Source organism: Copidosoma floridanum, unplaced genomic scaffold (genome assembly GCF_036245765.1).
Source record: "Copidosoma floridanum isolate Cflo_tuat_1 unplaced genomic scaffold, Cflo_Japanese_pri ptg000007l, whole genome shotgun sequence".
NCBI classification, from domain to species: Eukaryota; Metazoa; Arthropoda; class Insecta; order Hymenoptera; family Encyrtidae; genus Copidosoma; species Copidosoma floridanum.
In genome coordinates this window covers 5,829,634-5,857,411 of record NW_028321884.1, presented here as the reverse complement: position 1 = coordinate 5,857,411, position 27,778 = coordinate 5,829,634, and the positions used below count along the sequence as shown (strand labels likewise).

Below are 27,778 nucleotides of genomic sequence, written 5' to 3'. Positions count from 1 at the left end.
TTTAGACTAAGTAAAAGAAAAGAATCATATTAAATTATTGTATTTTATAGTAAATTTGTATACTATCGTAAAAAACTTAATTTGCTTGAAAAATTATAACAGAATCAGTCGTTTCGGTAACAAGATACGCTACATGTTGATGAAGAACAACCTCGATTATTTGCACAAAAAAAATTTTTAACTGTATGTGTAGGGAGTGTTGGGTCTGTGAAATAGCCTGATTGCTCTCATTCAGAATTTTAGGAGCCACTTTTCGCTAAAAAATGAAGACCGCTAGATGGCGCTGATCCAAATAATTATTACCATATTAACCATATGTGATCGATTATAAACCAGCCGCAACTAATCCTGTAGATAGACAATAAAAAGTGACTAGTTTCTGTGCTACTTGCGGCAAATGTACATTTGAATGTAACTTTAATACATGTTTAATACTCACAAGTCACAGATAAAATCGATCATTTTTAGTAACACACATTATTATAATAGTAAATGGTGTGTATTTAAACTTGAATGAAAACTGGAGCATTATTTATGATAAATGTCTTTTTTTGGAAGAGTCCAAGGTTAATATGATTTTTGTTTTGTTTTCTTTGTTTGTGGCATATCTTAATCGAGAACCTCCTTGAGTAACGATACTTGAGTAAACTTTTACTTTGGAAAAGCATCGGTCTACTTACTTCTTGTTGGTAGTGTGTCAACAAATTTTCAATTCTTGGATCGAGGCACTTGAATAATTTTTGATTTATCGTTTGTAAAAAAAGCTTTTGATTTTTGTAGGAAAAAAATATTAAGAGAAAGCTTACATTGCACTGTTATGAACTCGCATGAATAAGTTCCATTTCGTACAACTTGATGAAAGTAAGTAACTCAACAACCGAGTAATGGTCCAACTGCTCCAAAGAAGTCATAATTATTATTGCTAACATTGTTTCGGAAGTTTTCGATGTCTACGCAGTTCTCATATATTTTTTCGACGACTTACGACGTACTTATGACTTTCGCGCCTGCCAAGCTTTTTCCCCAATCAACAGTCTTGATAAGTACTAACTTTCTCAAAAGTATCAGCTACTTACGGCGAAAGTTATAGATGTGTAAAAGAGAGAGAGATTATCATATTTTGTTTTTATATCAAAGCTCCAAGCTCCAAAAGCTAGTTGGAGTATGAGCACTTGGAGCTGGACTTGGAGGTTGGAGACTAAGTGGAGAGTGGATACCGTATGAAAAGGAAAGAGAACGAGAGAGAAAACGGCGGAAGGTGTACGTACACATATATATATATATAGAGCCGCAATAGCAATAAGTGCAGGCCGCATCGCATCAGCCAACGAGCGAGCGAGCTACTTCTCAGTTCGCGTTTGTTGCCCGTGAAGGATGCCTTCTGTCAACGCCAATAAGTTAGAGAAGCAGGCCTCTACGGAGGCCGTGGACCCGATTCGACAAGCCATCATCGTCGTCGAGCACAAGATCCGAAACCTCGAGAAGCGCAAGGTAAGGAGCTCGAGCTCGCTCCGATTTCTCCAAAATTACTCCCAACGCGATCACCCATCATATCTGTTGCACGAGGCTCGTCTCTCTCTCTCTCTCTCTATTCCTTTCTAACCCCATGTACCCTAGGTTAATTGCGTTCCCATCAACTCCTAGCTCTGCCTTTCTTTATAATGTCACACGCGAATGATCCTCCAGCAGAAGAGGCATCGTCGCCATGTTATACGGTCCCGACCCATGTGCTCTCGTAGTCCCCCAAGATACGGCGAGTTCCGACAAGTGCTACCACAAACTCTCCGATGACCCTCGCCCACGAGGCGCGGATATGTTATGCGTACACGGGATGGGACGATACATACCCCATTCCGGTCATCCTCGCGTAGCACAAGCACGGCCCCCTCCCGTCCGCTCTCTCTTTGTCGCCCTCCGCTGATGCTCTTCTATACTTACTGCCTCATTCTCGAAAGAACGGAAACCCGCGTGCTTATACATGTACACATTACCCATATCTATCTGCAATCATCACGGGGTTATGATTGTACGCGACAACAACAACAACAACAACAACAACAATGATAATAATACGACGACGACATGGTCGGGATTGTTGCCGGCGAATTTACTTATACGCTATCAAGTGTATTTTTCCAGTGTTTAATGATGATAATTCGAAACGCAGGGCAAGCTCGAGCAGTACCGGGATATCGTGAAGAATGGCGGTGAGCTCAACAGCGACCAAAAGACCGCGGTGGCCAAGTACGACGAGGTCCAACAGACCCTCGATATCACGAAGGACCTCTACAAGGCGATCAACACCATTGCCACCGATGCCATCAAACAGCAGAAAAAGCTAGCCCGGAAGGAGGCCGCCGAGCGCATGCAGCAGGACATCGCTAAGGTAGGCGAGAGCGGGTCCGCTGAGAGGTCTCCGTCACGTCACTCTCGTGACTCATATTACACCTACTTTCTGTGTATTTATCTTACCTAAATCCCCATTATTCTCGAGTCATTGTTTTTATCGGCTAAAAACACATGTGCGCCGGGCTTTTCTTCTCTTTTATGTACGTACAAGCTTTGTTGGCAACAATTTGCCTTTTGTTGTTAGTCGCGTTACGTGTGTGGATAAAACAGTGCGATCTCATTTGGAACGCGTGTAAAACGTAGCAACATGAATTTTTGGAACGTGGAACGCGAAACGGGCCTTTTTTGGAAGTTACAATTCCCAGTAAAGAGCAATTGTGTCTTTTATTTTCAGGTTCGAGAGGTCTTGTTGATTCAGGACACGTTGATGAACATGTGTGCCCAGGGAGTGCGAGAAGACTTTCTAAACGGAACGAACGGCGCGATCAAACTGCTCGAGGAGGACTTCCAGTTTCTGGACAGTTTGTACAACGAAGTGATGCTCAAGCACACAGGAAGTAAACCGGAAATCGCCGATCCGACTTTTATCCAGCAAGCTCAGAAAGTCGCGGAGCACTATGTGCTCATTGTCGAGGGTAAACAGAGGGAAGTTGTTGGCACCACCTATTCCAAGCTCAAGGAGATCATCACGTCCATAACTCAGTGTGGTTACTTTGACCAGGGCAATGAAGTCGAAACACCAACAGTTACCGAGGAGGTTGGTTGACAGTAATGTTTTACTTTTTATCATTATTTTTTAAGCATTAATTTAATTCATTTGCCGTAGATAACGCAGCTGGTTGCTGAAGTTCAAATAAGCAATATGAATCCATCAGAGCAAATCAGTGTGGAAAGTGGATTTAACAGCATTGAAAAAGATTTTCCCGTGCAATCCCAATCGGAAAGTATTATCTCAGCTCCCATTCAGCCTTGCATCATTCCTCCTACAATGCCCATATCTGCAGTGGGAACTCCCTTCCCTGTCCCGACCATTCCCCTGCCTGTCACTACCGACCCTAACTACATGAGCATGTTTCCTGGGCCTATAACACCCCTACCTCAGCAGCAGCCGAATCAATTGTCGCAACAAAATGTACCAGTCGCCGGGCTTCAGCAACTGCAGCCGTCAGTGTCACCGCAGCTAGAGTCTCGGCAAGACATAATTTCACAGCACCGATCTTCGATCTCGCCGCCCAAAATCAACGACGTGATCGGACCTTCGTCTAACTTTTGCTTCTTGCAAGATTCTGAGCTTGACCATCCTGAAGTATCTAATACTACCACGGTTTCTCAGACACCTGCCGTAGTTTCTCACATTCCTTCGGCCGCAACTGTCGTTGCAGCAGCCGTTAGTCTCAACGCCCCTATTCCAACCCAGACGTACACCAATCAATCTTTTGCTGCTCCTCATGTTGTCCCGACGCCAGTTATGTATCCAGCGCAAGATCTTTCCCACTTGCCTAGTTTTGGCAATACCAACCCTCCTCCTCCGATCCCGATGCCTCCGTCACATCAAACCAGTATGCAGTTCAGTCAGCAGAGCATGGGCGGTTTCCCTCAGCAAACTCAAACATTCGAACCAATGAAGCAACAAGAAGCCATTGGAACGCAAAAAGAAGAGCTACATGTAAAAATTGACGAGTTAAAATTCATGCCTTTAAATTCATCAAGATCTTTATAGACTCACTTATCGTTTTAGGATACCTTGGAGCAAATTGGCAACGAAAGTGGTCTTGGAGATGGCGATATCGTCCAAAATAATAGTTCCACGGATTGGGCAGATTCAACGGAAACAACTGGGGAGTGGGGACAGGAGTCGTCTCAGCAGTCTGGTCAAGATTTGCAGAAATCCCAGTCTTGGGGCGATCAGCCACGAAATAACTTCCGAGGTCGTGGTCCAAGACGCGGAAACTCGAACGGTTACAGGGGTCGAGGAAACTACCAACAAAACGGTAGAAGTAAGAATATGTTAATTTTTTTTTTTTTTTTTCTTGCTATTTTTTCTTTGTAGCTTCATCTGTAAACCAATCCATTTTCTTTTGCAGATTCATATTATCGCAGTAACAACGATGGAAATAACTATCAAAACGGTTATCAACCGCGCAATAACTGGAACAGTAATGGTGATGGGAATACCAGTGGTTACAGTAACACCAGTTTCAAGAGGTCGACGAGCAACCAGTCCCGCGGAGGTCCACCTCGAGGTGACAGGAACAACGTCGATGCTAGACCGAATCGTGTCGGTGGTGGAGGTAATGGTGCCGGTGGTGGTCAATTTCGCGGATCCAATCAACGAGGTTCCAATCCGCGCACCAATTATGCACCTCGAGGAGGTAAACCTCAAACACATAACTAAAGATGCCATTCACAAGCTTTGTATGCTATATTAAGGAAAAACTAAGCGAACTCATTATTATATTCAATCAAATTTCTCTTATGATCCAAGTCTGTGAGATTGGTGATCAGCTGAGCTGACTTCATAATATAGATAATGTTTAAGAAATGTAATAGTGTCAAGTTATTTCGTAAATACGATTAATGTGCGAGCAATGCATTTAATACAAGTCATTCAATATTATGATTTTTTAAGGATTTCTTTTATTTTGAGGTCATTCAAACGAGTCTGGATTGCATCCAGTTAATTTTTTTAAACTTCATTGTACACTATGAAAGCAAAAATATGTACATTTCTCATGGCTTGGAGAATTTCACAAATAATGATTGAATAAGTAATATAGCTACTTGGATTTGGTGTCTTACAATGAATTTTACGAGCTCAATAATGCTCGCATAAAAGCGAAACGAAAAAAAAAAGAAAAGAAAAAAGTGGAAATACTATTAAGATCGGCCAAATTCTCACAGAAATGTCAATTTCCACCAGTTTAAGCAAGTATTAATTGTGTTGTGACAGAAGGCAGTTTTCACTGGGCAACAAAAGCTGATCCGAGATTAGAAAATAAAATGTATAAATTTATTTAAAAACAAACCTTAAAAACTACGTGCATTTCAAATAAATACGCTTCACAGTGTATTTGAACAGATAACATTGAGATCCGAGTTAGCGAGGCAAAGCTAATCAAAACGCCGCTCGCCTGAAAGCGATTGCACGTAAAATGCACGCGCCGATGATTTTTAGAATATGTTAGGTATATTTTGTTAAGTGTTAATTGTTCTCTGGCATTGAGCGTCGCAGTTGGCTATTGTGTGATTAACTCGACTCTGGAATAAAAAAAACTTGTGAAAAAAAAAAAAAATAGAAAAATTAGGACAACACCTTTATGACTCCATATTGCGATGCAGTGTTCTAGTGATTTTTTGTAAAAATGTCAGAAAAAAGATGATCCAAGAGCAGTGCTTTTTCTCACCATTTTTTTTTGTCTTGATACGTAACTTTGATTCTATTGAAAAAGAATAAATAAAAAACTTAATCTGTACTATCATTCAGATTAAAAGAAAAAAAAAGAAAAAGAAATAAACATATTGGAATGAATGAAGGTTGTAAATTCTTTTCACAATGATTACCCTTTTTATTTGCTCCCTTTCTACTTTTTTCTGTAACATTCTTATCGGTAATTATTGACGAATAAAATACTGTCGCGATTAATGGTCAATTAGACTTTCCTTTCTTTTTCAAGCAACGACTGGCTGCGTTACGACTTACATTTTACGTGATCGTTGCTTCTTCTTACAGCAAAAAATGTTAAATTATATTTTAAATGGGAAAAAAATTAGAGAAACGGGCAAAAAAAGTTTACTAATATAGTTTAATATTCTACTGTTGTAAAATATAGTTTTCGTGAAGCAATTATTTTCTGTCAAACAGATGATAATTGTTGTGATCATTTTGATATTTTCGTTCAATTATGTTTAACTATCTACAACTACAACGTTGAGCGTGATTTATACATACGTTTCCAAAAGATTTTCACTGAAATTGTTTAAAAGAATTAATTATTTAACTTGTATATTGTTATTCAATGTTTCATTGATGAAAACTTGATGATTCAATATTATAATAAATATTTATATATACGACTAAAAAAATACCTAAATGGTTTTTACAATATTTATGTAAACTCACATCCGAGATTCTGAACAAACTTCATTAATTTTCGTTTTGCGTATGCGCCATTTTTGTAATGTTATTATGATAGTTGATTTATTTTCCCTCAAATCACCTATGATTACAAAAATAAATTCTGCTTTAAGTTTTTGAACTCATTAAACGCTTAATTTTTTATTATCCCAACCTACCTGAGCAGTTCTGTGAGATCACAGTCGTGAGTAATAGAAATTATTATATGATATACTTATTAACTTACTTGACACTCGCATACCTATATATGGCTTCCACATACCTTCCAATAAATATTTTTTCACCCCTCCTCCAAAAATAAAAAATAAAAATTATAAAATCGATTGCTTTAACAAGAAAAAACGAAAGATACTGACGAATTTATGGAAAAGGTCAAATAGCTAGGTTTTTCTTCTTGAGATGTTGGAAATAGTAGAGCGCTATAAAGTTACTTAAATACTGCCGTACAGCTACAAGCTACGGCTGCGTTCGCAAAAGGCACGGATTTCCTACAATAAATGATTACTCGACCTAAAACTCATTATAACTATATTTGCACACAGTGGATGAGTGGATAGTAATTGATGATGAATATTTACTCAAATTATTATGTAGCAACAGTAAGAAACAAGGTAAGTTTTAAGGCGTGTGGAAACTATAATGTCAACGGAACTTTGTAATAAAAAGAAGAAAAGAAACTTTATCAATTCCTGTCGTTTACCAAAATTTTGCAAACTGATTATGCCGGCGATTACTTTTTATAGCACTACGTCGAAAAGTTGAAGCGGTTCTTTCCTTGTACACTACTTTGGCACTAGCTCATCAGCAGGATACTCTCCTTAAACATACTGTGCACTCAAGTTGTGATTTTTTACTTCCAAGTTTCGCTCAAACCAAAGTCCCATTCTCGGAGCATTACAAATAATTTGAAATAATAACTAGTACGTATGATAAACAAATATTTAATATTTACGGAAAAGCTCAATCACGATATCTACATAAAAACGCAGAATCGTAAATCTACCTCCAAAAGTATATATAAATATATAGGAGGTCAATTCTCGGGTAAAAAATAGATTGTAAACTTGCCGCAAATAGCATAAAAAATGTCAACTTTTTATTGTCTATCTATAAGATTAGTTGCGGCTGGTTTATAACTAATAAAATGACTTTACTGTAAATAGCAATAATTATTTGGATCAGCGCCATCTAGCGGTCTTTATTTTTTGGCCAAAAGTGGCCTCTAAAATTCTCAATCAGAGCAATCAAGATTAGAGCCATTTAGTCAATCATAAACCAGCCGCAACTCATGACGAAGCTATAGAATGAAAAAATAACGATACGTGTGTTTTTGGCGGCAAATTAACAATCTATTTTCTACCGAAAAATTGACCTACTATGTATTTATACTTTTGAAGATAAATTTTCGAGCATAAGATAAATTGTTAACTTGCCGCCAAAAACACACGTATCGTTATTTTTTCATTCTATAGCTTCGTCATGAGTTGCGGCTGGTTTATGATTGATTAAATGGCTCTAATCTTGATTGCTCTGATTGAGAATTTTAGAGGCCACTTTTGGCCAAAAAATAAAGACCGCTAGATGGCGCTGATCCAAACAATTATTGCTATTTACAGTAAAGTCACTTTATTAGTTATAAACCAGCCGCAACTAATTTTATAGATAAACAATAAAAAGTTGACATTTTTTATGCTACTTGCGGCAAGTTTACAATTTACCTTCTATCCGAAAATCGACCTCCAAAAGTATAAATATTCTACTTATCTTAATTTGCTTATAAAATCGATAATATTTACAACATATTAATACTCTAGACCTTTTATCATTAACTCATGTAAGCACAAATTAATCAGTCGAAAAGAGACAACTGAAGAAAAAAGGACTGAAAAAGATGCACAGTCATACTAAGAGTCTCCTAAGAATGGAGCATTGGATCTCACGAAATAAAAAATACATTTATTACAGAGAAGTAAGTTTTAAGTAATATAAATAAACAAAGAACCCAATCTTCTCTGATCAAGTGAGATCCAATGCTCCATTCTTATGAGACTTTTCGTTTGACAGGGGCCGTACTTATGGTACGGATCCTGTGCTTCTTTTTAAGACCTTTTTTCTTCAGTTGTCTCTTTTCGACTGATTAATTTGTGCTTATATGAGTTAATGGTAAAAGGTCTAGAGTATTAAAATGTTGTAAATATTATCGATTTTATAAGCATATTAAGATAAGTAGAATATTTATACTTTTGGAGGTCGATTTTCGGATAGAAGGTAAATTGTAAACTTGCCGCAAATAGCATAAAAAATGTCAACTTTTTATTGTTTATCTATAAAATTAGTTGCGGCTGGTTTATAACTAATAAAGTGACTTTACTGTAAATAGCAATAATTGTTTGGATCAGCGCCATCTAGCGGTCTTTATTTTTTGGCCAAAAGTGGCCTCTAAAATTCTCAATCAGAGCAATCAAGATTAGAGCCATTTAGTCAATCATAAACCAGCCGCAACTCATGACGAAGCTATAGAATGAAAAAATAACGATACGTGTGTTTTTGGCGGCAAGTTAACAATTTATCTTATGCTCGAAAATTTATCTTCAAAAGTATAAATACATAGTAGGTCAATTTTTTGGTAGAAAATAGATTGTTAACTTGCCGCCAAAAACACACGTATCGTTATTTTTTCATTCTATAGCTTTGTCATGAGTTGCGGCTGGTTTATGATTGACTAAATGGCTCTAATCTTGATTGCTCTGATTGAGAATTTTAGAGGCCACTTTTGGCCAAAAAATGAAGACCGCTAGATGGCGCTGATCCAAATAATTATTGCTATTTACAGTAAAGTCACTTTATTAGTTGTAAACCAGCCGCAACTAATCTTATAGATAGACAATAAAAAGTTGACATTTTTTATGCTACTTGCGGCAAGTTTACAATCTATCTTTTACCCGAGAATTGACCTCCTATATATTTATATATACTTTTGGAGGTAGATTTACGATTCTGCGTTTTTATGTAGATATCGTGATTGAGCTTTTCCGTAAATATTAAATATTTGTTTATCATACGTACTAGTTATTATTTCAAATTATTTGTAATGCTCCGAGAATGGGACTTTGGTTTGAGCGAAACTTGGAAGTAAAAAATCACAACTTGAGTGCACAGTATGTTTAAGGAGAGTATCCTGCTGATGAGCTAGTGCCAAAGTAGTGACATTTTTTGTGCTGTTTGCGGCAAATGTACAATTTATCTTATACCTGAAAATTGACCTCCAAAAGTATAAATATTCTACTTATCTTATAGGCTTATAAAATCGACCACATTTACAAAATTACAATACTTAAGACTTTTTACTATTAACTTATGGAAGCACAGCCCTTTAACTTTATAGTTCCAATAAACAGTTAACTTGTAAGTACGTAAATTTTTCAGTCTAAAAGAGTTCTTTGTTTATTAACGACACTTAAAATTTATAGGTTTTCAATTACAAAAAAATTTTACAGTCGTAAAAAATTAAATCAGTCGCGTCTTTATTAATTAGACTTGATTACAGTATATTAGTTTTACAACACTAAAGCATAGTACAATAAAAAAAAAATTTCAAAAAGACATGGGTAATTATTAAGCATATAACTTTACAGTGATGTTTTATTCTTACAAAAAAGAAAGCTTTTTTCATATTTAAAAACTACAATATGAATAAGTTTTCATTTCGTATATCTTAATACATTATTGATTCGGAATAGTAGAATGTGAATATACAATATTTTTTTAACACTCTTTTCAACATATATATAATTAAATAATCTACAAAATAAACACAAATCTCTGCGCTACTGTCGAGTTTACAATCTTACTCGTTTTTTCAATTACATGGTCAGGTACATCTCAAGTCAGAATATGCGTTTTGTACCATATATACCATTCAATGATTGCTGATTGATTCTGATTCTTCTGGCTTGACAGGCTAAAGTAGTGGTTGTTCTGTAACTTTGATCACTTCTCTTTTTCTTGGTACCAGACTCAAGATACTGATTTTTAAATTTTTAAAAAATTTTTTTATAACTTGCGATCATTCGCAACAACTATTCAACAAAAATAGTGAATAAAAAAAAAATTCATTCAATGATTATTCACATAACTTGAAAACGTTCAAGCCATGGTCAAGGCATTTATAAACAATGAGTATAACCTGAGAATCTAACAAAAATACTTAAACAAATAGTACATTTCATAAAAAAAATATATTCTCGGTATTCACCGAGTATGCGCGCGATTACTGTTGCGAAGGCTTTTTGCGTCTGCCAAATAGATTGCTCAGAACAGAACTTTTCTTGTAGTCGCGATCTTTACGTGATCCACTGAAGCTGTGCTCACTTTCTGAGCCACTTTCCGAGGCTCGCCTGCCGCTACCATCGACCACTGATATATTCGCGGGCGTCGTGGGAGAAGATGCCATAGGTGGAGGGACATAGGGAGGTAGCGAGGTCGGTCTATTGGCATACGTGTTCATTTGGTGTTGTTGTGGAGATACTTGTCTCGTATTAACTGGTATGTTTCCATATGCTAAATAAAAAAAAAAAAAACACAATGTTTCTTCTGAAGAATTGTTGGAACGCATTAATCAAGATATACACGTGTAGCAACTTTACCATTATCATGTGCACTATTCCAATGTGCATTTTTGTTCGAGGAAGGCGGAGCTGTAGTCGGTAGAGGAGGCACTATTTCTGTGAAGCGCAATGTGAATTAGTGAAAATCCTTTCATTTTGTAAATTTATAAAGAACACTTGGAACAATCATTTTACTGGCAGTGCGTATACCTTGTTGTTGATAGTGATGCCAACCACCGTCATTTTTGTTATATTGACCAGAGGTACCGTTTACACTGACGTTTCCACTTGGTGGCTGATAAGATTGTGGCCTCGATTGCTGCCCATAGTGTTCTACATCTTAAAAGAATTCGTAAAGAAATTATTGCAATGTATCCAAGATTAAAATAAAACATATTTTTCCAACAATACCATTTCGTCTGATCGGAACTGAACCGTCGAAACTTGGTGATCTTGTTGGAACTGGCGGAGGAGCTCCTCTTGGGGGTATAGGTGGTTTGTCGCTCGGATGAGTCATGTATTGCTGTTCTCTCTGAACGAATTGATCATGCTGTCTCGACTGCTGTTGAACCGGTTTCTGTACCGTATGGTGATGATGCTGTTGCTGCTGCATGTACATCTGCAAGAATTCTTTTTGCGGCTGAGTATCGGGAGGTAGTCTCGACATGTCGGAATTTCTGCTGGCTTCTATGCGTTTTTTGCTGATTGACTGCTGGTGATGATGTTGATGTTGCGGAGAATAGTCGGTTGGAGGCTTGTTGGGACTCGTTGGCATATCACGTCTAATCACAGAATTCTTGCGCTCCATTTCGGGTGTCGAAGCGTGACTACTGCCAGTCGATAAAGTATCTTCTGCGTGATCTGGTGTCAAGTTGTGTACGCCATCCTGAAAAATACCAAATAAATCAAGAATATTTAAAAAAGGTTCATCGTGGCAGTTCGTACATTCAATGTGTCATTTTTACCTTGTGCGAATCATCATAACTCATGAGTTGCAGGCTTGGCGGTAATTTTGCGTGGAAGGAGATTTTGTTCACCCAATCTTCCATGTCCTGTTTGTTGGACGACAGGAACAGAAATTCCGAGCCATCCGTACACCTCAGCCTAAATACATTCTTCCGTTTGGTGTAATCATCAGCCTTTTCGCAAGTCGCGTTAAAAATATTGATTGGAGCAGTGGCCGCTTTGCTAGACTGGAAGTCATCGATGTCTTTGAAGAAGCACAACAGCTGACCACATAAAACTAGAAAAGAAAGTTAATAATAGAGTGAAAAAAAGATTGCAAATTTTTTTTTTCCCTTCCGTGAAATTACCAGTGTAGTAAGGTTTCCACGAACGAACGGCAGCTTTCTTGCCGCCACTTTGGAGCTCGTGCTTTCTTTCCAGTACACCCTGGATCTCGACCGGTGGCAGAGAATCCACATTCTCTATCCTCTGGTGCTTCCTAAAGCTCTGCGTTCTCCTCCTCGTGGTAAAGCTTGGCGTTCTTCTTGGTTTCTTGGTGTCCACTTTCATGCTCTCGGCGCGCTTAATGTCGGCGGCGGACGTTCTGCGAAGCCTGTCGCTAAGCATGTGATGAAGGCCACCGTATGACTTGCTGGGCGTGGTGTTTTGTGAACTATCGCTGGCTTCACTCTTTACTGGCGAGGGCGAACCGTCCATCGACGGATCGTGGTCGTACGTGCCGTTCATCTCGTTCCTGGATGCGTGTCGCGGGCTTTCGACGTATCGCCTTCGCTCCTCTTCTCGTTTCCGCTCCTCGGTAATTCTCTGCACTTCCTTGCGTTTGCGCTCCTCGAGGCGTGCCCTTTCGGTGCGCTCCTTTTCCGCCTGTCGGGCTGCCATTTCAGACTCAAGCTGTTTCTGGAAGGCCCTCTCTAGCATCGTGATACGCTTGATCGCATTAAACTTGTCCTCTTGAGCCTCGACTGTCTTCTCGAAGTCTTGGTGCTTCATGATGAGCTCCTCGACCTGCTGGATGGACTCTCCGAGCTGTTCGTCCTTGAGCATGGGCTCTCGGCTTACAAGCCAGTTCTCCAGCGTCTCGGCGTCGCGCTTGAACGTTTGCGTATCAAGATTCTGCTCGTAAATGAGCTTCCTGCGTTCCCAGGTCTCTTCGAGAGTCTGGCTCCTTTGTTTGAGAACCGAGACCTTCTCTTGAATCTCTTTGGCAAGGAAGTGCCCCTGCTGCACGAGTTTCTGTCCAGCCTCGTAGAATTTGGCAAAGGCATCATCGTGGGCGTCGATCTCGGCACGGTACTCGCTGTGCCGGCTGATCAGAGCCTCGGCGCCCGGCACGTCGCGCGCAAGCTCTGGAGCTGTGATTTTTGCCACCATCTCGTTGATCCAGGAGATGAGGTCGCGGTACTCGTCAAAGTACGCCTGCAGCTGTTCGGCTTGGACGAGCTTACTCTTGCGTTGTGCGGCCTTTTCCAGTAGATCGCTCCACGCCTCGTCCACCTGCTCGTGTTTGACGGCTATGTGTTCCGTCGCGTCCGGGAACAACCCGGCCAATCGTGACGCTTCTTCCATGACCGAGTCAACTTGCTCTTTCACTGCCTTCAAGTCGGTATCCAAGCCCTGGTGTTTTCGAACGAGAGCCTGTATGGTCTCCAGATCGTGAGCGTACTCGTGATCGGAGCCAAGGGTGGCTTCCTTCTCCTGAATCCAGGAGATGGTCTCGTCGGCCGTGCGATCAAACATGTGCACCTGCTTGGCTCCGGCTAGCGCTTCCTGTCGTGCGTGGGCCAGTTCCTTGAGGTCCTCCCACTGCTGCTTCGTCTCGTCGATCTTCATGTGGATTTTGCTTGATTCCGGATTTTTTTCTTCTATCAGCTTCTGTCCGGCATCAATTATTCCGGTCATTCGGTTTTCGCTGCTAATCAAGCTCGAGAGGAAGTTGTCGAACATTTGAATCAGCAGCTCGACGTGCTCGACGTCGGCACCGTAATCCTCGGAGGCTGCAATCGTCGTCTGATCGCCGATCCATTCGATGACCTGGTCGGCCTGCTGAATGAATCTGTGATACTTTTCGCTCTCAAGTAGCCTCTGGGACCGTTTCTCCTTCAAGTTCTGCAGGTCTTCGAATTTGTGCTCAATCTCCGACTGCTTGTACGCAATGTTCTTACTGTCAAAGTGATGCCTCTCGATCAAGCCTTTCGACAATTTTTTTAGATTTTCTATGGTGCTCGTGAAGCCGCACAGATCGCGTTCAACGCCTTCCAGTTTCTTAAATAACGACTGAACCGAGTCCTCGTCTTTCCCGTAATCCATCGAAGTGAGTAGCGGCTGCTTTTCTTTGATCCACTGCTCAGCCTCGGCAGCTTCGGCATAAAACATCTGGGATTCAACGGCATCGAGCAGCCTGAGCTTTCTGTTGCTAGCTAGATCTCGCAAGTGTATCAATTTCTCCTGAAGTTCACGAGACAGGGCGTCAATTTTTTCCGAGGCAAAGTGGCCACTCCTCACCATGGCGGTGGCCCTGCTCGCCAGCGACGAAACAACCGGTTCGCGCGATATTAGCTCAGCTTCTAGTGCGTGGTGTTTCTTCTGTAGTCGTTGTACCGTCGTCAACGAGCTACCCAGGTCTTTGCTACCTGCCAACACCTCTTTTTCGGACAGCCAGTGAAGCTCGTCTTCGACGTCCCGAGCGAACTGATGCAGCAGTTTGGCGTCCTCGAGGTTGTCCCTGCGTATCTGTATTGGCTCCTGCAAGCCGTGGTATCTGTTGATAATGGTAGAGGCCCTCTCTTGGATCTCTTCACTCATAAAGTGTTTGGCACGTTGGAAATTGGCCGCGGTGTCTTTCATCGACTCGCAAGCCTCGTTATGGCTCATAACGTCGTTCTCCAGATTCGTATGTCTCTTCAAGAGGTTAGCAACGCTCGAGAGGTCCTTGCCGTGATCCTCGGACTGCAATTGCGTCTCGATCTCGTCCATCCAAGCTTCAAATTCATCCAGGGTACGGTTGAACAGGAGTGCCTGGTACGCGTCGTCAAGACGATTTTTCTTAAGTTTGCTGGTTTCCTGCAACAGTTCCCATTCCGCGTCAAGTTCGTTGACTCGCTCTTGAATTTCCTTGGAAGCAAAGTGGTCCTCTTTGACGAGTGCCTCGCCTTCGCTGGTGACAGCGGACACTCTACCCTTGTTGGCTGCTAGTTCGCTCTCGAACGCCGCGTGCTTCTGGATTTTGCTCTGTAAATTCGTCGAGTCCCTGTAACTCTCGTCGCTAGCCACCTGCTGTTTCTCATGGAGCCAGCTCTCAACTTCCACGACGTTCCTCAAGAACTGATGCAGTCGCCGGCTTTCTAATAACCTGCTTCGTCGGCTGGCCGCACTACTCTTCAATTTGTCTCTTCGCGAGGATACATCGGTTAGACGAGACTTGATACTCTCCGCATCGGCGTGGTCCTCGGAAAGAATGACGTTGGCGAATTTCTCCAGCTCTTCTATGCGACCCAATTGGGAGGTTAACATTTTTTCAAAGTCCTCGTGCTTGCGCATGAGCTTTTCTACGCTGGACAGCGAGTCTCCAAGATCGTCGTTGTTCAAAAAGGCTTCTTTCGTCGCGAGCCAGCTGTCGGCTTGATTAGCTTGTTCTTTGAACAGTTGCAACTGATGGGCCTGCTTGAGTTTCCTTTTACCAGAATGCCAGGCTTCATTGAGCTCCAGGTGCAAATTTTCCAAATGATGCAAGCTCTCTTGCATGCACTCACCCTGCACCGGAATCAATTTTCGGCCATGGTCTCCCAAGGCTTTGAAGGTGTCCTGACGACCATCGATCTCTGCCTTTCTTTCCTGATGGAGTTCCAATAGAGCTTCGGCTTCTAGGATAGTTGCCGGCGATTCTGCCTCGCTCATTCGCTTGGTAGTTTCTGCCACCCACGTTTCCAATTCTCGCAGCTCTGCTCGGAATTTGTGGAGCTCGTAAGCTTGGCCAAGGTTTTCGCGCCTTTCACTGGTCAAGCGCTGCAACTCGTTCCAATTGGTCTCGAGTTCCGAGAGCATTCCGCTTATTTGGGCAGCGTTGTCGGGATATTTCTGCGAAAGCTTGTGCGCTTCAGTTTGGTGTTCCTTTAGTTTTCCTTCGATGGCCGTCATATCTCTCTCCATGGCCTCCTGCTTTCTCTGCAAGTGCTCGACGCCAGCCAAATCCTTCCCAGCGTCGTTTGTATTCATGGCCAGTGATTTTTCCACGACTCTCTGATTGGTATCGTCGATGTCACGGTTGAACAGGTGGATTTCCAAAGCTCCAGCTAGAGTCTCACGATACGCTCCGAGGTCTCCTTGTAGGCCTCGCCATTTGTTGTTCAAGGTGTCCCAGCGCTGTTGAATTGTTTTGGTTTCTTCATCTTCGCCCTGTTTGATCAATTTGTCGGCCAAAGCGTTGAGCGACTCCATTCTAGACTCGTCGACTCGCATATCGCTGTCGACGTCGTCAAGCTTGCGCTGCAAGCTCAAACAGTGCTCGTAATCTTTACCAGTACCACCAGCCTGGACCATCATCTCTTTGTCGCGGATCCAGGCTTTGATCTTCTCGACTTGATTGTTAAAGTCAAGGATATCTTGTGCCTCCTCCAATCCCCTGCCGCGATTTTCGGACTCGATTAATAGTTTATTCCAGGACGAGAGCAAATTATCTAGTTGTTGGCGAATTTCACCGCTGGCTGGATGCTTTTTTGTCAGCAGCGTCTCACTATTGACCTTGATTTCCTCGATTCTGCTTTGGTTGGCGGCTAACTCGGCTTGGAAGGCTTGGTGCTTCTGAAGCTTTTTGATCTTGTCTTCGAGGCTTGAGACTTGACCCTTTGTTGCCTCAGCTTCAAGTTTCTTCTGTTTCTCGCCAATCCAAGTCTCAGCTTCGGCCACGTCTCTGACAAACTGTGCGTGCATCAAATCAGCCTCTAACCGCACTCTGCGATGTCCAGCCAATTCCCAGACACGTGCTCGTTTTTGGAAAACCTCGTCAAGGCGCTTTGATATGGTGCGCGACTCAAAGTGATTTTGGGACAGCAGCTTGTGCCCGTGTTCTCGCAGAGCAGCGAATTTCTCCTCTTGCGTGTAGAGTAGTTTTTCCAGGCCCTTTTGTTTTTTTATTTGGGCGTCGATCTCTTCCACCGACATACCGATGTCGTTGTTCAATGCAGCTGTCTGTGATATCGACAAGTTGTCCAGCTGCTTGGCATCGCGCAAAAAGAAATGTAAATCGATCAACTGGTCCAAATGGATCTTTTTCTGCTGCCAAGCGGTGTGTAATTTTTGCCTGTCATCCAACAGTTGGCTGCATTTTTCTTCGACCTCCTGCGAAAAATTGACGATGATATTTCAAAAGTAACATCTCTTTTATTAAATTGTATTTCGTAGAGCCATGTGTACTCACACTAGCTGCATAATGGCCAGTTTGAACCATAGCTTCGCCAAGATCTAGGACAGAACTGAAAGTGTCTTCTCGAGCCTCGATTTCTCCTTTCAGAGCTTCATGCTCGGCTTTCAAATTTTGTGCACTAGCGGCATCGCGAACGTTATCCTGCGTCGACATGGTTGCGCACAATCCAGCTGTCCAGTTCATCAGATCTCGGACCTACGTAACAAATTGGTTGATTTAAAGAAAAAAAAAAAAAAAAAAAATCTTTCCGCAATTAGTGTTAAACTTCGAGGTTGTTGATTCGTACCTGAGTCAAAAATCTTTGAAGATCGCAGCTAGCCTGCAGCTGATCACGCCGGTGGGCCGACTGTTCCTTGAGCTCTTCCCAGTTAGCCAAAACGATCTTTTGCTGCTGATCTATGTGTACAGCGTTGTTACCCGGATAGAGAGCTTGTAGCCTGGCCGAGTCTTCGACCAGCACCTGAAGTTGTGCCTCCAGGGCGACCAGGTCATTTTCAAAACCTTCGTGCCGGCGAATCAAAGCCAATACTGAGTTGAGGTCTCGGCCGAGATCGTCTGGAAGAGCGGCTTTCTTCTCTTGAATGCGCGACAGGGCCTCTGCAACGTCTCGGTGGAATCGGTGAATTTCACCAGCCGCTTGCAGACGTTGTTCTCGGTTGCGCACAAGTTTTAGCAGATGCTGCCAAGACTCGCTGTAAGGAAAATAGGACAGAGGTAAAATTTATAGAACAATTTAACTAAGGTCTGAAATCGCACACAAAAAATCCACACAGCACACACTAACAACATTAAACCGTAACTCTGTACAATAAAATTAGTAATCAATGAAAAAACAACGCACTCAGACTTACCATACTGATGCATGCAATTGTGCCACCTCGAGTACTGGATCATCTTCATCTTTTCTAATTATTTATGTACAGAAAAGTCACGAATGTTAGTAAGCCCTTACCCCAACTAAAAAACCATGCTAAACCACATTATTCTTAATTCTAGGTCACATCTATTTTTATCATGCAAAAAATAATTCATCATTTTTTAAATGACGTATATGTACAACACATGAGAAATCACAAACGAAAACGAAAAACCTTAAACCATGTGATTGATTGAATGATTGCTTACCCAAGCTGCTCTTGTCTCTTCTCAATATCCTGGATGTACGGGCTTTCATTGGCAATGAGCTTTTTCGCAAGAACCTGGCACTGATTGAATCTTTCCGAGCCAGCCTCGATTCTGTGCTTGAAATCGTTGAACTTGCCCTGGAGGAGCAACAAGTGTTCGTAGTCCTGGCCATAATCTTCGGAGGCAGCTGTTTGCTCTTGTTCTTTGATCCACTGTTCGAGCTCTCGGCTTTCGAGGAAGTACTCGTGTCTGTACATACTTTCCATCAGCCGTTGCTGTCTTTGAGCAGCTAGGCGTTGCAGAGATCGAACTTGCTGAGCGATTGCCTGTTGTTTGTTAGCAATAGACTTGCTGTCGGGATGTTTGGCATTAATCATCGTAGCGGCGGTGTTGCCCATTTCCGTGACAATGCCATTGTAGGTGTCTAACTCGAGTTCCAAAGCCTGAGATGAAATTTGTTATCAACACCTTGGAAAGTTCGAAATTGTCAAATGATTTTAGCTAGATGGTACGCAAAAACCATACTTTATGTTTGGTAAGTAATTTTGTGGCTGCATCGCGATCGCGTCCATAGTCGGTAGAGCTTAGTACATCGTTCTTTTCGACGAGCCAACTTTCCACTTCTCCAGCCTCGAAGAAAAATTCTTGAGCTTTTAGGGACAAATCGAGAGCGTGACTTCGCTCCGTTGCCTTCTCTTGAAGATTTTGCCATGCATCGTTCAAGTTGTCGCACAGCTCTTGAATCTAAAATTCCAATCATTAAAGAAAGGTAACAAAAGAAAGAAACTGGCAAGTTTTTCAATACAAAAGCTGCAAGACACGTACACTAGTTATTTGAAATACACATAATTATAAGCTAAATCAAACCAGTGAATGTGAATAAAAATTCATTGTGTTTCATGCGCGGACATCAATAGCCAAAGTTTGTGAGACTTTGAAAGTTACAAAAAAACACTTTTCAAATAATCAAAATAAAATTACAACATTGTGACAAAAAAATAGGAAGCCATAAACACATAAGAAGCATCCACTGTAACTATTTGCAGTTTTTTTTTTCTTTCTCTAGTTCAGCACGCACTAAACCAAAAAACACACGTCTACTGTAATTAAGTTTTTTCGCGTGAGCTTTTGGTTCTGCTTCCTTCCTCCTTCTTACCTCAACCGAGAATAAAGACGCAATAGTCTCCCAGTGGTTTGTAATAGAAATCATACAACTGTATTTCATTGAAAAGATTCTTGAACTCCTAAACGAATGAATATATTTACAGTAACATCAACAACAGTAATAAGTGCTGACAAAATTTCCCTTTTGTGCTAATTTTTTTAATTGGAAAGAACATTGTTATGAAAAGTGAATGACCTCTCATGAAAATATTTATTAATTTGGGATGTTTGAAAAATTCTTTATGCATCGCATGTACCTTATTTCGTTCAGGATGCACTTGATCGATGAGATTTTGACCAGATGCAAGAGTTTTCATGATCATTGGCTCATGTCCCATTATCTCAGCTTCGAATTTTTTGTGCTTTTTGTGGAGAGATTGCGCCTGGTGCAAGTTCTGACCCATCATAGCGGAGGAGGCTTGAGGCAAGTGATCATTAATCCACTGTAATTCCGCATCCAACTCAAAGCCGAATTTGTGGAATCGCAAGCTTTCTTCCAGCGCCTCGCGACGTTTTTTTGCCGGCTCCTTCAGACTCTGGAATCTTAAAATGAAAATACATCAGAATTAGGTAGTTTAAAAAATATTTATACTCATAACTGATGATGCAGTTTTTTTTCAAGTAAACTTACTTTTTTTGTGTAGCTTGACTAGTTTTCAAAATATTAGGAGCATCGAAGTGGCCCTCGTGAACCATTTCTTGGCCCATCGTCACGAGATCGTTGACCTTTTGTTCCCACTGCATGAGTTTAGTCTCTAAAAGTTGGTGTTTTTTCAAGAGATCCTTGCAGCTGCGTAAATCTTTGCCCACTTGCTTGCTTGCCATGGCGTTCTCGATCTCTCCCAGATCTAGACGAGCATCCTCTATAACGCGATTGTACCCATGTTGAGCAGCCGCTTGTCTCAGCCTCCTTCCTTTTTCTAACGATCGAACGACCAGCTGATCCCACTGCTCATTCAAGTCTTTCAAAATCTTTCCAACATCTTCGGCTCTAAAAGTACATGTACCATGTATATAATTTTTTGTCTTCGCGAGATTGAAAAAAAATAAATAAATAAAAATCCAGACTAATAACCTGTAGTTTTCCTCGGAAATCAAAGCTTTTCCGGCTTTGTTTACAGTCCTTAGCTGACCTTCATTAGCTCTCAGTTCTCGTTCAAAAGCTTCGTGTTTCTGAAGCTTTCGTTCCAAATTGTTCAAGTCTCTGTAAGTCTCGTCTGACGCTGTTTTCATTTTGTCACTCAACCAGTCCTTCAGATCATCGACCTCAGCGGAGAACTGCTGATAATACTCTGATGCTTTTAGAGCAGCTCTTCGGCGCTGAGCTGTCTCTTTGACAGCTGCGCGGCGCGCAAGCACTTGATTTCTCTTTTCGTAGATACTGCAATAAAATTATACTCCATCACACTTCCCCCTGAATAGTTTTTTAATTGCATCGATAAAAAGTACTCACTTGTTTTTGTCATAGTGATTCTGTGCAATAAGCTTCTCGGCCACTTCGCTGAAGATCTTCAACCGATCGTCCTGCGCGCTCAGGGTATTTTCGAATTTTTCGTGCTGCTTCAGCAAAGCTTCAACGTCATCGAGCGACTCCCCGAGATCGCCGAACTCGAGGAAAGCTGCGTGGGAGCTAGTCGTAGCGTCGATCTGATCGGCTTCCCTGTTAAACTGTTGCAGTTCGAGGCACTGTCCGAGCCAAGCTTGCTTAGCTTGCCAAGTCGATTTCACGGAATCATACAAACCACGAAGTTTGTCGTGTCGCTCTTTAACTTCGGAAAGTGATGGGTTTCGCAGCAACAACTGACTTCCGAGAGCTTCAACTTCTCTAAATCTTGAGAAAACAATTACAAATGTCAATCAACTTTAAAGACACTCAACTCACAAAACTCTCACTATACTCACTCGTCCTCCTTCGTTTTGACCTCCTCTCCGAGTTCCACGTGCTGTTTCTTAAGCCTTTCCGCTGTGGCAATGTCCCTCACCGGTTCCTCGGCTTTCATGATCTCGTGCGCCTCCGTCGCCCAGTTGATCAGATTCTTCGAACTGTTCATAAAGATCTGTTGGCCCACGGCATCCTCCAGCCTCGAACGTCTCTCCAAGGCCTTGTTCTGCACCTTGTTCCAAATGTCGCGAATCTCGTTTTGCCTCGCGTTAACGTTGTTTAGCTCGTTGGGATATGTATTCTTGACACTGTTGGCCAATAAGTTGACCTTCCGAACCTTCTCCTCGACAGGAGCGAGCTCACGCTCGAGGTGCTGGTGCCGCCTCTGGAGAGCTTGAACTGTCTTGAGATCCGGCCCGATTTCCGCGGTGTCGAGTTGCGTGATCTTCTCGAGCATCCAATCGTGGGCTTCGTCGCACGTCCGGTTAAACAGCTCGACACTCGAAGCGCCCTCGAGGCTCTTTTCCTTCTGCGCCTTCAGCCAATTGAGATGGTCCCAGAGCTGGTGAATGTGCCTCTGCCTGGCCCTGACCTTGTCCAGCTGGCTGTGGCCCTGTTTGACAAAGTCGTTGACGGCCGCGTCGATAGCCTCGACGCGCTTGCCCGAGGCGGACAGATCGGTGAGAAACTTTTCGTACTTGCGCTTGGCTGCCTCGACGTTGTCGCGCGAGTCGTCGGCCTTGAGCATCTTTTCCCGATCCTTGATCCACTTTTCGAAATCGTCACACTCCCGATAGAAGCCGTACAGTCTGATCGCGTCCTCGAGCAGGGCGTGCCGGGACTTTGCCAGCTCCTGCAGCCGGGCGTACGTGTCGTTGATCATTTTCATGCGCTTCTCGAGGTTGTCGGCGTCGTTGGCGGCCGGCTTGCGATGGGCGGGTTTGACCGCTGATCTGATCGACTTGGTACGCCGTATCGGTACGACCTTTCTCACCATTCGCGTTTTCTTGACTCGCTGCTTGGCCTGGACGCGCTCGAGTTTGCGCACCTGCACTTGAATGACCTTCGGCTCGATTTCGCGCACGTAGGTGGCAGGCACAAAGCCATCCGAGCCGTCGGCCTTTCGCACGCTCCACCAGTCCGGATTGGTCTTGTTCAGCAGAAGCATTATCTCGCCCTTGCCCATAGCCATGCCCTGTCCGCTGAACGGGTACAGGCTCCTGACTTGCGGGACGAGTCTGTCCTCGAGAACGACTCGCGGCTCGTTGCGCTCGACCACCTCCTCGACCCACTCGTCTTGCGGTACTAATCTCACTTCTTGCGTCCATTCGTCCTGTTCGAGCTCCGCTAGAGGCTCGGCCTGCTCGTTCTCGCCCGTCTGCGCTTGGTCCAGGTGAAGGGCGGACACGCCAGCGCGCTGCAGCCGATCTGCCTGGGTGTTTAACGATTGCAGGTCACCCTGGTAAGCGTTGAGTTCGCCTTCGAGGTCCTTGTGCCGCTGCAAGAGAGCCTGGGCCGAGGGTTCGTCCACCCCGTAGTCTTCGGAGGCCACGAGGGCCATTTTCTCCTTCATCCACGAGTCCGCCTCGTTCGCATCTGCGCAGAACTGCAGAGCTTCGGAAGCCTCCTCCAGCTGTTTCTTTCTCAGAGCCAATAGTTCCTCGAGAACGCGCCAGTGCTCCTGCAACGACTCTAGCCTGTTCTCGATCTCCGAGGCCGATGGGTGCTGCTCCTGGACCAGTCTCTTGCCGGCCTGGGAGAGCTGCTCGGACTTGGGTTTGCGCGTTTTCGTCTCGTCCTCGAGGGCTTTGTGCTTCTGCTGAAGCGATATCAGAGCTCTCAGGTCCTTGGCCAGTATTCCCGCTCGGCAGATTCGCTGCCGATCCACCAGCCAGGACTCCTCGTCCTCGTGATCCTGCAGGAACTGGAAAAAGTTCCGCGCGTCCTCCAGCCTTGCCTTGCGCTCCTTGCTGTACTCGCCCAGCTGGCCGTAGGCCTTGTTGAGCTGCTCGAGCTTGGCTTCGAGTAGCGCGGCCTCCTTACTGATGACTGGCGCTCCTTGCGCCTGAGCGGTGGCCGGCTGCTGCGCCTGAGCCGCGACCTGAGTCTGCACCTGAGCCGCCTGTCGGACGAGTCTGCGCTGACTCTCACCGAGCGCGGTGACCTGCAGCTCCTGCAGACTGTAAAAACAAAGCAGGCAATGGTAGCAAGGAACCCTGATGTATATAATATTAGCGAGTAGAAAATAAAATACGCACCTGTGCCTCTGAAGCAGATCCTCGACGCCGAGTAGGTGAGGCCCGACCTCGGTGCTCTGGAAGCTCAGCTGGAGCTCCTGGACGCTCGCAAGGGTCGTCTCGATCTCCCGCATGAGGCTCATGAGGGCGCACAGCGCCGACAGATTGGCCTTGTGCCGGTCCAAGAGTCCCAGAAGCTCGCGCCAGCGCTGGAGCACCTGCTGCTCCCTCGTCCTCACGCGTTCCAGGCCGTGGTAGTTCTCGCGCACCAGCTCCTCGGACATGTTGGTCAGATCGTGGAAGCGCTCCTCGCGCGCCAGGATGTCGGCGCTGATGGCCTCGTGCTTCTTGACTGTGGCATCGACCTGCGCGAGATTGCTGCCGTAACGCGGGTCCGACAGCACCTGAATCATTTCCTTGAGGTAGCCCTCGCGGAGCACGCTTTTCCGCTCGAACTTGTAGTTGAGCTGCTCTAGTCTCTCTTGTCGCAACAGTTCGCTGCGCAACGCCACTTCACGCCTGTGCTCGGCTCGCTCGAGCTCGATCCACTTGCGCTCGATGTCGTTGACCAGCTGGCCTTCCTGGGGGACGAAAGCCGGCTGGTTGAGCGACTTGAGACGCGTGTTGATGTGGAAGTAGAGGGCCTCGATTTCCGAGCGCTCCTTGTACTTGGGCGGCTTCTCGATCGTGCGGTACTGCTTGAACGCCAGCAGCTCGCGCTGTATGCCCTCCAGGGAATTCGGGAAGTTGCGGTCCTCGAGCTCGATCATCTTGAGCTTGATCCACTCGAGCAGCTCGGCGGTCAGTTTGCCGTAGTGGACCTTCATCTTGTCGGCGTCCATCATTTGGCCGACAATATTGGCGATCCTCTTGCCGCTCTTGATTTCGTTCTTCATTCTGGCGAACGTGTGGTAGTACGAGGCGACGTACGTCATGATGGATTTCTCGTCGGGCCTGGCCGTGTCGACGTCTTCGGCGTCGAGCAGCCGTGGTATGCCCAGCTCGGAGTTTGCCACGTCGAAGGCATAGTTTAGATTGTCGATGTGCCGGGTTTGCTGCAGATCCGACCAGTTGATCAGATCCGGCCGGTGCGAGTGGATCAGGGCGTTGAAACCCAAGCCGCTTCGCCATGATACTGAAACGAGCAACAATCATGTCCAACGATTATTTATTTTCCTTACAAAAAACACGAATTGCGAAACAAAATTGCGAATGGCCTCGACGCCACGTAAAGAAACAAAAATAATCTTCCTTAAATGTTCTATTAAATTCAGTTTGAACAATCAACGACCCGAGTATCCAATTGTCCTCGAGTGGGCGACAAAGTGTTTAATTACTCAATGGAGCGCGCGCGTAAGTTACGTCATCAATGTGTAATTAAATTAGTTTTTCTTTATCTCGCAATGCGCCCCCGATAATATTTATAACATACGTTAAACAGACGCAAGAGGCAATCAATGAAGTATTGTTTTTCCTCACGGGCCTTGGAACTAAAATGCAAAAGCGAGCACAAAACGCAGACACAAATCAATAGAAGTGGCAGCACAGCAAAAAAAAAAAAAAAAAAAAGTCTAATAAACGTTGGCGCAATTGAAGCGTCGTTCTAAAGATAGCCTCTAGCATCATCGAAGAAAAAAGAGAAGAGAAGAAGGAGAAGGAGGCACGGTGTATGCTTTACCGGTAAAGTCTTGAATGTTGACTCCAGGATAGCCGTTTGTTTTCCTCTGACACCAGAGCAAAAGGGCGTCCTTGGCCGATTTCTTTTCGCTGCTCTCGTTTTCCTCGTCCACGTCGATCTCGATCTCCTGGATCTGGAAGCGCAGGATAATCGTCCATATGAGGCCGAGAATCAGGCGCGGGTTACCGTCGACTATGTCCTCCGCACCGATACTCTCCAGTCGGACCTTGAAACGGGAAAAAGGAAATATTATTGTCTAATTTAATACGGAACACGAGGAGGATCGTTAACAACGCGCCTCAAATCATACAAAAATCAAGTTTAATCGCGAATCGCTGACTCGTTCATCGATGCAAGGCATCAGGTATTATTTTCCTTCGCTCCTACAGTTGGCATTTCGTGGAAGTCGCAGAGTTATGCAGATACGTGTATACACACGCACACGCGTGGAATATTATCCGCATGTTAGCTGTCCTACACGTCACGATCGAGCATTTTTTCTGTAGCATTCATAAACTATCCGAGTACAGTTAAAAACCGAACGCACGTAAATTATACAATGCTTACTCGTCTACGGCCGGCCGGAGCGTTTAGTTTATTAATCGCGGTGGCGGTGATGTCACCACCCGTATAATTCACGAGCCAACAAGTGCGGTAGTTGGAAATTCGATCGATAAAAACGTTTGCGTGAAAAAAAATCACCACATATTTCAGACATTCTATTGCACACTCGGTGGTGATAAGTGAGTACAGTAATCAAACTTGGTATCTGTCCGAAAATCGGCGAGCAGAGCATCGATAAAGTATCAACACGTATACGATGAAAAAAAAAAAGAAAAAAAAAAAAAAAAAAAAAAGAAAGGAATATCCGCAGGTAGTATCTTGTTATCACCTTTGTGTGTAAAAACGCCAGGGATTTGTTGACATTTTCGATCTTGTGGACGCGCATCCGGCCATTGTTGGGCTTGGCGAGTCGCTCGCCCGATATAATCTCCAGTAATTTCAGCAGCTTCTTACCGTCGGCGAGATCCGTGAACAGGTCCTCCAACTCCATGCGCGCCTGTGGACAAATGAATTCATGTACGCGTGTTGTTTTCATTTTTTTTTTTTTTTTTTTTTCCAAAACAGCAAACACGTGAGAATCAAAATCGAGGTGTGTATTTTAATTGGCCACGATCAAACAACGCGAAAGTAAACACTCGAGAGTATCGTCACTAAATCGATTTATTACGAGGCGATAACGGAGCCATAATTGACCATTTGAACAACGCTGATTGGAAAAAGAAAATAAAATCCCGTGCCATCAGCGCACCCAAGTGTTTATTTTTCTCACGAAGCATCAGATATACTTATACGTAAAAAAAGGAAATTCGGGCACGCCGGCGCGCCGACCGAAAAAGAAACACTCTCGATGGGCTGAATCACCAATCAAACATTCAAATCGAGTAACCGCAGCTGTGCATACGCCCCCCCCCCCTACCCAAGTGAAAATTCCTTCACGCGCACGCGGCATATACCTATACTTGTGGCTCTCTCTTTTTTGACGATTGGAATTCAGTGTCAAGCGCCGACATAATGATAATGGTAATAATAAAAATGGTTTATACCTTGAGCAAAAATGAATTGATCCATTTGGTGAAGGTCTTCTTCTGTATGAGCAGCCGTTCCTCCTGTAGCGACTTGATACGGCTCTGCTCGAACTTGAGCGCGTCCTCCCTCTGCGTCATTCTCCTGTGTACCCGGGAGTACGGGTCGCCGCGGTCGGTGCTTTTGTTGGCGTGGTAAAGCTCGAGCCGGCTGGTGCTCGACGAGGACGGACTGGCCCCGCCCGAGCCGGTGAAGTAATGGTAGAGCTGGTGCTGCTGGTACGTGAACGAGGCTGGACCTCCGGGCAAGCCTTGCGTGGACCTTGGACGACGAGGCCCAGCGCCGGGCTCATACTGTGCTCCTCCTGTGCCAAGTTGTACAAACCGTTTGACAATCGATAAAGCACTACTCGTCCCATCACATTGTGATGTGTATTTAATTGCGTACATCGGTGTATATAATTATATAAATCACGCGGTATATGCAGGTCTCTCGAGTGAATCCTCTCTCCCCCTTTTTGGCAGGAAAAAAAAAAAAAAAAAAAAAAAAAAAAAACTACAGAGAACGGGGTGGTGCGTAATTTTGGGACCTTGACATTCTCGAGAGCGCGCCAAAAGGGGGACAGTGGG

The 27,778-nt window shown here is 43.9% G+C and overlaps 2 protein-coding genes across 6 annotated transcripts; one reads left to right on the top strand and one right to left on the bottom strand.

The window, feature by feature from the left end:
* Positions 1–1,178: 1,178 nt before the first annotated feature.
* Capr (caprin family member) lies at positions 1,179–6,605 on the top strand. 2 transcript variants are annotated; one of them, XM_014357733.2, is made up of 6 exons: positions 1,179–1,491; positions 2,168–2,386; positions 2,744–3,106; positions 3,176–4,015; positions 4,088–4,340; positions 4,434–6,605. In XM_014357733.2, the coding sequence occupies exons 1-6, from the start codon at positions 1,375–1,377 to the stop codon at positions 4,742–4,744; spliced, it is 2,103 nt and encodes a 700-aa protein (XP_014213219.2). In that variant the 5' UTR covers positions 1,179–1,374; the 3' UTR covers positions 4,745–6,605. The 2 variants fall into 2 exon arrangements, with proteins under 2 accessions (XP_014213219.2, XP_014213218.2); XM_014357732.3 differs by having other exon boundaries at positions 1,180–1,491; positions 4,088–4,346.
* Positions 6,606–9,991: 3,386 nt separating this feature from the next.
* On the bottom strand, positions 9,992–27,509 carry kst (spectrin beta chain, non-erythrocytic 5 kst). Of its 4 annotated transcripts, none has more exons than XM_089588704.1 (20): positions 27,170–27,509; positions 26,455–26,622; positions 25,563–25,788; positions 23,906–25,019; positions 21,668–23,827; positions 21,219–21,596; positions 20,841–21,146; positions 20,397–20,756; positions 20,023–20,308; positions 19,127–19,345; positions 18,602–19,044; positions 18,328–18,381; positions 17,763–18,168; positions 17,471–17,671; positions 12,405–17,391; positions 12,057–12,334; positions 11,503–11,977; positions 11,287–11,430; positions 11,131–11,208; positions 9,992–11,044 (listed from the first exon to the last, which is right to left on the bottom strand). In XM_089588704.1, exons 1-20 carry the CDS (start codon positions 27,287–27,289, stop codon positions 10,755–10,757), a joined length of 12,693 nt encoding a protein of 4,230 aa, XP_089444830.1. In that variant the 5' UTR covers positions 27,290–27,509; the 3' UTR covers positions 9,992–10,754. The 4 variants fall into 4 exon arrangements, with proteins under 4 accessions (XP_089444830.1, XP_089444828.1, XP_089444827.1 ...); XM_089588702.1 differs by having other exon boundaries at positions 11,302–11,430; positions 27,170–27,370; XM_089588701.1 differs by having other exon boundaries at positions 11,287–11,424; positions 27,170–27,370.
* Positions 27,510–27,778: the final 269 nt, after the last annotated feature.